This window comes from Phocoena phocoena, chromosome 7 (assembly GCF_963924675.1).
Source record: "Phocoena phocoena chromosome 7, mPhoPho1.1, whole genome shotgun sequence".
Classification (NCBI taxonomy): Eukaryota; Metazoa; Chordata; class Mammalia; order Artiodactyla; family Phocoenidae; genus Phocoena; species Phocoena phocoena.
Window position 1 is genome coordinate 52952642 of NC_089225.1, and position 12209 is coordinate 52964850.

The 12209-nt window shown below is 34.0% G+C and overlaps 1 protein-coding gene across 1 annotated transcript in view; it reads left to right on the forward strand.

The window, feature by feature from the left end:
- UBR3 (ubiquitin protein ligase E3 component n-recognin 3) overlaps positions 1-12209 on the forward strand; it is a 223531-nt gene that overhangs the window by 166586 nt on the left and 44736 nt on the right. Inside the window, exon 31 of the mRNA XM_065880145.1 lies at positions 8678-8783. Coding sequence (XP_065736217.1) covers positions 8678-8783 — 106 coding nt within the window. The remainder of the gene's footprint in view (positions 1-8677; positions 8784-12209) is intronic.

A 12209-nucleotide genomic window follows, 5' to 3' on the forward strand; every position in this document is an offset into this window, starting at 1 on the left:
CAAGAGCATATTGAAGGTGTTTCATAGAATCTTAGATCAAATATCTCATTTTTTTCATTTTCCAGTAGAACTCTAATGGTATTAGTAAACAAAAATTTCTCTTTTTCTCTAGAGCCTATTCATAAGTCAGTATTTTCCTTTTCCCATTCATTACTTTCTACAGCCTCTTAAATATATCATTTTAAAAATGTCTTTTCTCTTTTTCATAATATTTTGGTGAAAGAGAATGAGAAAATGCTCCACTAATTAAGCGAATGATAATGGAAGTTACACTTCTGGAGTAATGTTCCATCACAAATTCCTGATGAAATTGAAGTTTAGTTGAGAAAAAATTTAATAAATTTTGTCTTGAATGGCTTGCGTAATGCCAGATAGATAATTATGGATGGACACACACACACACACACACACACACACACACACACAGTGGGGGTGGGGCAGGGCACAAGATTGACCTATTAACAACAATAAAAGCAGAAAATATTACTGGCCAAATTTATACTGAGAAATCAAATTGTCGTGGAATAATGCCATTCAGCACTTCCATATTCAAACAAATTTTTGAAGTATTGAGATAAACCGACCAGTATCCAATCAGAGTAAAAGTTCATTCCTAAATATATGTCTGGGAAATTTTCCACAGTAAAAATGAGCAAAATTGATTCACATAGCAGCATACTATGGTATTTTAATAATACCTTACGTTTGTAGTTTTAAAGTTTATAAAGTACTTTCACATAAATTATTTAGTCTTTAGAATGACCATGTTAAATAGGTGTTATCTCTTTTTCTTAGAAAAGGAAGCTGGAGTTCAGAGTGATTGCATTGCCAAGTCATATAGTTGGAAAATGTCAAAGCTTGCAATTGAACCCAGTTCTGTGACATTAAATTCAGTTATGTAAGACATATCTCTTGCCCTTAAGTGTCCCAAAAGATGCAGAACCTTTAAAAACTTTCACCCCTGGGCTTAGTCAAGGATATCCTACTGCACACTATTGCCTTGGAATATTTCCAGGATCTCCCATGCTATCCTTCCTGTTATCTTGCCTATTCTCTTTTGCCAGCCTTTCACTGTGAATTCTATTTTTGTTTTGGGCCACTCCTTCAGACATTTTCTCAAGTCCTCATTCCTTCTTCCTTGGATACCAGTTGGTTCTCCTTTATTTTTCACCAGTTTGCTGGCTGGTTCCCCCTTGCCCCTGGCGTGAGCCATCTCATCAGCTTGCACATGCAGCTCTGCTCCTGATTCCTAGGTCCGAGCTGTAGACCTCTTCTTTATTCGCTGGAAGGTCAGGCATTAAGGACCTTGTATTCAGCAGATAAGACTGATTCTAGATAATTTATTGTAAGATAGAAAGTGTTAAGTTCTAAAGTGGGGTATGGATAAAGTTCTAGAAAATTTGGAGGTTTGGGATCATATCTAGCTTGTAAAATCAGTGAAGCTTTTGGCGGACATGGCATTTGAACAGGGTTTTGAAAGATGAGTGAATTTGGAGTTTTTGTTACAAATTGGTATATGTACTGATAAGTACCACCAACTTGGTTAGCAACATATGTAGGACAAAGCAGATGCAAAAATTGAAGGCATAACTTTTTATTAAGAATGTTTTATTAAAGTTACTCAGTTTCTTCATTCAAGTGATTTGAAAATAGACATGGAATGCCATAGATGCCAGTGAAGTTCACAGGCTTTCAGCACTTTTTGCCATGATATTCTTAGTGTATTTCTCAAGCAGAAATTGTTGAAACCAGTGGCTGGGGTGGGGGTGGGAGGAAGAGGTGTCATTGATAAATTATTAATATTGGAGGATAATTTTTAAAAACTTATCTTTAGTTAGATCAACATCTTTCTATATCTTTGAGTCTGAGCTTTCTGCTTATTACTGTAGTTTAACTAAGGAGCCAAAGTTCATATCACAAATGGATTTCATGATTTTATTGAGATAAAAATTAAACTTTAGTCAAGAAAGGTTGAGGCAAACCCTTGCTTTGACATTTTCATTTGAGGTGCTTTAACTTAATTTTGACATGATATATGATCTTTTCAAGAAATGATGCACACAGTGGAAAACTGCCCCCTGTGTTTGTTATTCATAGAAAGCAATCCAGCTTAGATGTGTGCATGCAGCATGCAGCTCAAAGTAGTTTTAGTTGCTCAAAGAATGAATTTTTGGAGAATTCAGAGTTAGAGAAAATTATTTTGATGTTAAAATTTCACCCTGCAGTAAGGCTTCATCAAGATACTGTTTAATATCACAAAATTGCTATTAAGTAGTCTAATCTTATTCTTTAACAGTGGTAAAATTCTGATATCCATGGCTTAGTAAGGTCTTTTCAGATTTAAAAAACTATGAATTCTACAAATAGGTTGGATCACAACTTTTGTTCTATTCTTTTTGTTACCCCATAACAAGAAGAAAATTTGGCCACTAATTATTATAGTGGTCAAAGTACATAAATTAATATAAAAATGTAGAAATTGCCTTCAGACTCAACTCTTCATGAGTGGGCAGATAGTTTAATGGCAAGCTTATTTAATCTCATGGATTCTGTTTTTCATAGTATCCAACCAGAGGATTGTTGTAAGAACTCAGTTTTACAATGTATGTTCAAGTCTTCATAGACTGTAAATCTCAACATTACTGTTTCTACTACTTCAATACTACCATCATCAAATTGGGGGTGGGTGAGGAGACCAGAAGCAAGATAAAAGTTTATTTTCAGCCTAGTCTTTTTTTGAAAAAGGCGCTTAACAAACCTTAAGTTTGACCTGTTAAAAGATGGGGTTAGAAGGACAGAATGGGATTTATTCCTGAAGACTGATATAGCTTATTTATTGGGAACAAAATACACTGTTAATTTGGGGTGGCCTGGGTTAGAGGTGTGGTTTAAGATTTTGAGCTAAGAAGAGTGGCTTCAGCTATTCTTTAAAGTTTTTCTGCAGGTCCTGTGGCCCAGGTAGCTAGGCCTTCCTGTGTTAATGGTGTGGTTATTCTAGGAACTAAGTTCCACAGATAATAATTTCCACTGTCAGGGCGTAGGGGTCCTGAGATCTTGCTTGGCTTAGGGCAGGGCAGCTCCTTTTTCCAGCAGGAGCTGAAAAAAGTTTTCAGGTTCTCACTTGGGAGTTCCCTCCATCTTTCCACAGGTAATTTCTCAGGACTGTGTAGAGGAACCGGGGAAGCTGACTCTGCTGTGAGAGGTGTATATCCACACCAATTATATTAACCCTAGGATAAATGGGTCAGAACCATTTCCTTACTTTGATTGTTAATAAGTTATAGAGAAATTGAAAATGTTTTTTCATGGTAATTTAGAGAGTCATTTGGCTAGTTGAAATTTTTTTCATTGACAAGTATTTAATCAGTGATAACTGCACTGATAGAACTAAAATTTTGAATGATCTGGAAATGCAGACCCAGTTAAGTTTACCTTAGGTAAATTTTAACAGTGGTACAATTTTAGACAGAACCAGTTTATAAAAGTCTTTAGGATAAGTCTTTCCTTTAATATGTATTTCTGTCTTAATAACCAGTATGAGTGTTATACTAAGGAATAATCTGCCTGTTTAGAACTCTTACATGTTTAGAAATGACTGACAGAGATGCAGAATTTCCAACCTGGTACTGAGCTCAGTAAACATCTGTTTCAAAAGCATTTTTGAAAAATATGTTATGAAAAACATATAACAAAAACATATGTAACAACTTTGTGTTCAATTTCCTTAAGTGGATACTCCCCAAGTCATAAAAATTGGCATAACGGTGTTTCGTGTGTGTGTATGGTATTCATAGCCATACGTGTAAAACTCTTAATTTTACAATGAAGTTGGAGTTATGTTTTTATTTTATAGATTTTTTTGGTATAATAGTCTTACTTTAATATTGATACAGGTAGAAGAGGTTGCTAAATCTTACCTTTTTGTTCCAGCTGAGAGTTCTTATATTTAAATCTTTGGTTTTTTTCAACGACAAATCAGTCTTTCAATGGTGTTTTCTGTTTTAGTAATGATATGTTTCTCTTGTGATTAAGTACATTATAATACCTTAGACTTGTCCCAGCTGTAAAGAATTTGATTAGGTATTGCAGAAAATAGAGTTCATTGTCCCAGATGACTTGTCACGGCAACCAACATGGGGAAGAAGATAGTGGGAGCAAGTAAGTCAAGCACTCCTTTAGTAGTTAGAGTTGAGAGGTCACTGTCTTTGGGGCAGTGAAATTAGGGCTAGTTAATTGGCCTCTTTCTTGGTTACTAAGCCAATATGTCATTACAGCAGAAAAGGAAGAATATAAATCCATCATGAATTTTAGGCTTATATTATATGATTTAAAAAACTAGGATTGTTGACATATTCATACAGTATTCAGCATGCTTAAAAAAAATCCTATTAAATGTCAAGCACTGTGCTAGCCTGGGAATTACAAAGAGGAAAAGAAACAGTTGTCTTTTTCAGAGAGATTTCACCATCTCATAGGAGAGGAAAATGTGAAAAATAATTGCAGGGCTGTATTAGAAGTGCTAAAATAAAGGTAACTCAAGTGTAGAGAATGTGTAAAGCAAGGGATGATCACATCTGTCTCAGGTGCGGTATTAGAGAAAAATTTACAGAGGAGCACTTGAACTGGCTCTTGAAAGATGAATCAGGTTTGCCTGGAGAACAACAAGATGCTATTCTAGGCTGAGAGAACATCTTGCAAAGGCAGAGTGAGACAATATGACACATGAGTGAATAGTTGCTAAATAAAGTAAAGGGAGGAAAGAAGGTTAAGTAATAAACCAGAAAAAGAAGATAGGGGTTATCTCATGAAGCACTTTCTATGCCTGTTCTTTCAGTGGTTCACCAACCATTTATGAGATAATATGAATAGATTTATTGTTTACAGGAATTGGAAGGGGGTGAAACAAAAGACATAGAACTGAATGAGGACATTGTTGAGTAATCTAATTGAGAAATGATGTAGGGGTGGAGTAGAGTAGAAGAGGGGTCATAGGAGGCAGAACCAATAGGATTGGTAACCAACTGGCTATGGAGGGCAAGAATGTGGGAGATGACTCCCAAGTTTTTCCTTGGATGTTTGCATGGGCAGTGATGTCATTCACTCAGATGGAATTATAAGAGGAAATGAATATTGGAGCTAGGCTGGGCTATATAATCAATTTAGTTTTGGATATATTGATCTTTGTGGTGCCTGTCAAACATCTGAAGTGCTAGAAAAATTTGTGAATTGTAAACTTACAGGTAGAAGTGGAAGTTGAGCTTATGTGAAGTAGCGTGTGCAGAATGAGAGGGAAAGAGGGCTCAAAGGGATCCCTTTTCCTTTCTTATGGAGAATGCCACCTTTTAGAGTTCAGTAGAGGAAGAAGAACACTTACAAGTAATTGAGAAGAAGCTGAGGGAGAACCAAGGAAGAGTGGTACCAAAAGTTCAGGGGAGGAGAGAGAAGAGGTTAAAAATATATGTTAATATTTTGTATAGAGTGGTAGTTTTATGTGGAGACCTAATGTGTCTAATGTAGTCATAATCTCTAATTTAGCTGTATTATCTCATTTATAAATATTAAATTTATTATTTGGAATTTATCCTTAGAAACCATATATGTATATACATGTATATAAACACACTGTCTACATACTACAGATGTATGCTATTACCATAACTACTATCACTTAAAACAGCCCAGAAAGTTGGTATTATCCCCGTTTTGCAGATAATAAAACTAAGGTAATTTGCCCAAGGACACATGGCTAGTACAGAGCTTGGATTCAAATCCAGGACTTCCTGGGTCCTGCTAGGCAGTGGTGCCTGTTTATTGAAATCACAGCACACCTATAAGTTAATGGTGTTTCTCATTTCTAAACCCTTTTATAAATGTAGGTCTAAACTTTAGAACTTTAAAATGTGTCATTCGAAAAAAAGTTATCTATTCCTTTTGCTGTTATTATTCAGAATTTTAATAATGTGCTTTCTTGGTATAATTGCTTTTCAGCTTTTAAAATGTCATGAACATAGTTGGTGTTTAATACATTTTTCTATTATTTTTTAGTCTTTAACTTTTTGATATGATCAAAGGTTCTCTTCATCCTATGTCTGCTACTGTCAGTATGTGTTTAGTATACAAGATTTTTTTTAAAGCCCTGATTCCTTTATTAGAGAATGGTATTTATTTTATTATTATCATTTTTTATTTTTTTGACCATCCCACGCGTCTTGCAGGATCTTGGTTCCCCAACCAGGGATCAAACCCGGGCCCTTGGCAGTGAGAGCGCAGTGTCCTAACTACTGGACCACCAGGGAATTCCCTCAAAGATATTTTTGTTGCTAAATAAATATTAGAGTTCATTCTTACTGATAGGTCTCAGACTAAATTTTTAAAACACAGTGAATTATATAAACATAGTGAAAAGTATTGATTGTTATTTGGCCTATTCTTTTTCCTGTTGAAGTTATCTGCAGTTTCCAGCATCGTTTTTGAAAGGTGGATGTACCTCATTAGATATGTTATCATCCTTCAGTTCTAGTTAAAACCAATACCAAAGACTCTTGTTATTTATTGTATTTATAGCTTTAGAAGATGCTGCAGGGTTACAATCTCAGCTTTTCATAGGAATGGAAAGGGGTGTGTGTGTTACAAAAGGAATTTTATACTTTTCTTTTCATCATAAAAACCCCAAGGAGAACTGGAGTGGTAGAAATAACTAACAAGTAGGAAATCTTGAATTCTGTTCTTAGCTTTTCCAGTAAATATTAGGGTGACCTGGCAAGGTACTTCCTTTCTCTGGACCTATTTTCTTATGTGTAGAATGAGGGAATATAAGAAGATAAAAAAGTTTTCTTCAGCATTTGTATTTCTTTAATTATGGTAAAGCCTTCGAAAGTAGGCAGATTATAACATTACTTTTATGCTGGCCATGGTTTCAGTGCAAAACAGGTTAGTAAAATTGCAATGACTATGCTTTTGATTAAATCAAAACTTCAAGTTAATTGACCATCTTGAAAGGAGATATTAAAGAGAGCCCTTTGATTCACTTAAAACCTATATACGAAGAATGCAAAACTTCTCAACTTGCATTAATCTTAATATTTTCTGCTAGAGGAATTTATTTTTTTTAAAATACTTTTAGGTTTTAGACACTTTTTTAAAAGTTATAAATTATATACTTCATAAAAAAAGTCTCTTATGTGTAATTGAATTGAAATAAAATTAAAATGACCAATATATTTTTCATCATGTTATTTCTCTGCTAAAAATGTCTCTTGTTCTTAGTGTTACCAATGGAACCAGATTACTAGAAAAACTGAAAATTTGGGAAACTTGTCTCAAAACTGGGGATAACAGTATTACCTACCTGGTAGAATTTTTGTGAAAATAAATTGAGATAATCCATATAAAGTGATTATTAAGCAGTGCTTGGCACTAATAAATACTCAGCTAGTGTTAACCATTAATAGGATGAAGAAATTTTAAGAGGATTTAGACTATACATTGACTTATAGACAGAAGGTGAAGCAGGATCAGGTATTTAGATTCTCCTGTTTGTTATAGAGACACCAGATTGAAACAGTTGTAGGTACAGAGCGTTAGTCCCATTTCCTCTACCCTGCCCCACAGAGTGGAACATTTATTTTGTTCATCTTATAGCTCTCATGTCTTACAAATAACTTCCCCAAACTACTCCCACCACTAATATTACTCCTCCTCCTCATAGTGATGGATCTCAGGTTATTCTAAAGTATAGTTAATTTCTAAGTCAGTTGCTCAGAGAAACAAAACATTGTTTAGTTTTGAATATTTTAATTTAGAGAGTGACAACAATATGTTTGTGTCATTTGGCTTTTTTCTTTCTGGTTTTAAGAATTAGTTTTAATCACATGTCAAAAAAGGTATTATCTAACATTCTAGAAAGTGAATTTTGATTCATTTTAATTAAAATATTTTGAGAATTAGTGGCAGAATAATTTAGTCCGATCCTTGTCATTTATACCAGAAAATGCACATGTGATATGAAAGCAAAATTTAGGATTTTTTTCCCCAAATAATTAAAAAATTTTAAACAAAATTTTCTTTCTAAATGTCATAGCAGAATTTTGTTGAAAGCTAAGACTGGTAGATTATTGTCATGGTTTAGGTAGAAGAAATGAAAATAGCCAGAATAATCCTCTTAAATAATCTTATTCCCATTATTTTTTCTTCATGTTGAATCAAAAGATGATGAAGTCACAATTAAATCTAATGAATATTTAGGAGAAAATATTAGGTAAAGAAAGATATTCACCTAACAGTGGTTTATATGGAAGTTATTGTCCATATTACTCAGAGTAGGGTATTGAAGATAATAGTGAATTTTGGTTAGGAGATCACAATAGTGAGAAGTACAAGTTACCAAGCCTGAAGCATAAAGCCAAGGAAAAGTAGGTCTCTGACAGGAGAAGAAAACAAACCATTCCTGTATTAAGATTGAGCGTAAGGACAGTCCAAATTCTAGTACAATTTATTTGGATATATATTTCAGAGTTTACCTTAAAAGAGAGCATGAAGTAGTTGGTACTTAAACTTGGTGAATTATAATTATAAGGATAAGAAACATTTCCTTATAAATTAGCTAGAAATTTTGCCTGAATATTGATCTGGACAAATTTTGTGAACCTTCTAATTACCTTTTCTTCAATTTTTTTAGATCAACTGTTCCATGTATTAGCCTTGCACATGCGGCTTTACAGCATTGATTCTGAGTATAATCCTTGGAGAAAGCTCACACAGTTACTAGAAGAGATGAATTCACAGTAAGTATTATTGAAAGATTAAAATCAACTAAAACTGTTTTTGAAAAATAGTTAAGTATAAAAATAGGATTGAAGTTCTTTATAAATATGTGAATTTTCCTTATGAAACTCAGAAATAAAAATTGAAAACAGTTTACTATTATACTTTCTGTACAAATTGCCTAAAAATTCCTACTAAGTGAGAAAGTCTTTTAAAGAATGTCATTGGTTTTTATGCAGACAAAACATTCAGATAGAGGCACAAAATGGCTGGTAGTCTTTCTTTTTATGTCAGAATTGATCAGTGGGTTCAGGTAACCGTAGACTGATCCCGTCATTGTAAAGTTCCCCCATAGCCTTTCACCTAATGATTTTTGAAACCTGTGATTATTCTTGCCTAAATCCAGTATTTCATTAGGTACTGAGAAATAGTGATTTTAAAAAACCACAAAAATTTTCCTTATGATTTATTAGCTAGGTTGTTTTTATAAAGAAAAACTTTCCCAGTATCAGCTGTTTAGTTACCCTGAAACATAGTTTGGCAAGATGAATGCTTAATTCTTCCCTATTTATAAATCTTCAAAGAAATGAGTTGATACCCTAGCAACTTCCAGTGGTGACCGATAAGTTGTGGTTATTATGAGCTCATGGATTTTTATATACTTGATGCGTTTCACTCCATTTCAGACATTCTTTTTTTAAAATTTTTTTTCTTTTTCTTTATTTTTGGCTGCGTTGGGTCTTCGTTGCTGTGCGCGGGCTTTCTCTAGTTGTGGTGAGCAGGGGCTACTCTTTGTTGCAGTGCACAGGCTTCTCATCGCGGTGGCTCCTCTTGTTGCGAAGCATGGGCTCTAGGGCACGCGGGCTTTAGTAGCTGTGGTGTGTGGGCTCGGTAGTTGTGGCTCATGGGCTCTAGAGTGCAGGCTCAGTAGTTGTGGCACACAGGCTTAGTTGCTCCACCACAACTAAGTGTGGAGCAACTAAGTGTGGGATCTTCCCGGACCAGGGCTCGAACCCGTGTCCCCTGCATTGGCAGGCAGATTCTTAACCACTGTGCCACCAGCGAAGCCCCATTTCAGACATTCTTTTCAATGCAAGTTGCTTCCTTTTAGGTTAGTGAGAATCCCTTTAGGTTGGCTATTGTACTTCAACATGATCAAAGTAGTCTTTGATAATGCCTTTGCTTTCTGACACAGTAAGTTGACCTGGGTTTATTTTGTACATTTTCCACTCTGTACCTGGAATCAGCCATTTCTCCATGTAGTTCCTTTTAATGGGAAGTGGTATTTAGACATCACAATCTGGGTGCTAAGGGGTATCCATAGCTACTGTGCTATTATTGCTTATAGGCCATTCCAGTGGACAGGATTAGGAAATATTTTTTTAAGGAGAAAGATCTTGAGTTCTTACTGGTGTTTGGAATTTACACGTAAGATTGTAAGGTTATATTTTGTTTCTTAACTTTTTTGTTATTTACATCTTTTTTCTCTTATTCTGGAAATCTTGGTTCCTAGTGATATTAATGACAGCATTACTATTTGCATAACCTACAGTATAACTACAATTCTTTTTTTTAAATACCAATACTAGTACTAATTATAATTTCTTTTTGTCCTTAGAATATATACCACTAGGGATGTACAGACAAAATACTAATTTCTAAGTCATTTGAAGTAACTTTTTCTTGTGTGGTTATGCTATCAGCTTGATTTATAGTTTTAATTTATCTATATATTTTATTTTATTTATCTATATATTTTATAGATTTATTGTTTTCTTTTTTCCTCCTCAATATTTAAAGCAATAGTGCCCAGCTGTAGGATAGAATGTAGGTTTGTATATGCTGGAAAGATCAATAAGATACATTTAAAAAGGGGGGGAGGATAAATTAGAAGTTTGGGATTAACATATACACATTACTGTATATAAAATAGATAATCAACAAGGACCTACTGTATAGCACAGGGAACTCTACTCAGTATTCTGTAATAACCTATATGGGAAAAGAATCTGAAAAAGAATAGATATATGTATAACTGAATCACTTTGCTGTACACCTGAAACTAACACAACATTGAACTATACTCCAATATAAAATTAAAAGTTTTTTAAAAGGCAAAAAAAAGATATATTAATAAAGCAAAATTTTCAAAATCATTGTTATAATTCTATTTTTGTTTAATAATAATAAAACAAACTATGGAATGTTATTAACTCTGAAAAGATTGCCTTTTTTACCTTGATTTTTAAATTTTAATTATGTAAAACGTATTTTTTCCAAAGTAAATATTATATTATAAAGTAAATTCAGAGATATATGTCTTTCATTTCTGTCCATTTGCATTTCTTTTTGTGAACTCCCTAAATCTAGTTGTTGGTCTTTTTCTTCTTCATTTAAAAAATATGTTTATGGATTGTGGATATTAGTCCTTTGTGTGATAAGTTACAAATATATTTCACCAGATTGTCTAATGTCTTTTTTGTGTGTGTATGATTTTTTTTGCCATGCAAAATTTTATTTTTAATGTAGTCATATTTATTAATCTTTTTTTTTTAATTAATTCTGGAACTTGATGCATTTTGACTCAGGTCTTTTTCTGGTTATAAAAGGATTGATTCATTTATTTTTTCTTGTGATGAGAACTTTTAAGATTTACTCTCTTAGCAACTTTCAGATATACAATACAGTGTTACTAACTATAGTCACCATGCTGCTCATCACATCCCTATATGTACATTACATAACTGGAAGTTTGTACCTTTTGAACATCTTCACCCATCCCCATCCTCCATCCCCCACCCCTGTCTATGCAATCACCAGTCTGTTTTTTGTATCTATGAGGAGTTTCTTTGTTTGTTTCTAAGATTCCACATATAAGTGAGATCTTATGGTATTTGTTTTTCTCTGTCTGACTTACTTCACTTAACATAACGCCCTCAGCGTTCATCCATGTTGTCACCAATGGCAGGATTTCCTTTTTTATGGCTGAATAATATTCCATGGTATATATATGCCACAATTTCTTTATCCATTCACTCATTAATGGACATTTAAGTTGTTTCCATGTCTTGGCTATTGTAAATAATGCTGCAGTGAACATGGGGGTGCGTGTATCTTTCTGAGTTAGTGTTCTCCTTTCCTTCAGATAAACACCCAGAAGTGGAATTGATAGATCATACAGTAGTTCTGTTTTTTTAATTTTTTGAGGAACCTCCATATTGTTTTTCATAGTGCCTTCACCAATTTACAATCCCACCAGCAGTGCACCAGGGTTTCTTTCCTTTTCTCCCCATCCTTACCAGCACTTGTTTGTTTTCATTTCGATGATAGCCATTCTGACAGGTGTGAGGTGGTATCTCGTTGTTTTGATTTGCATTTCCCTGGTGATTAGTGATGTTGAGCACCTTTTCATGCACTTGGTCATCATCTGTATGTCTTTAGTAAAG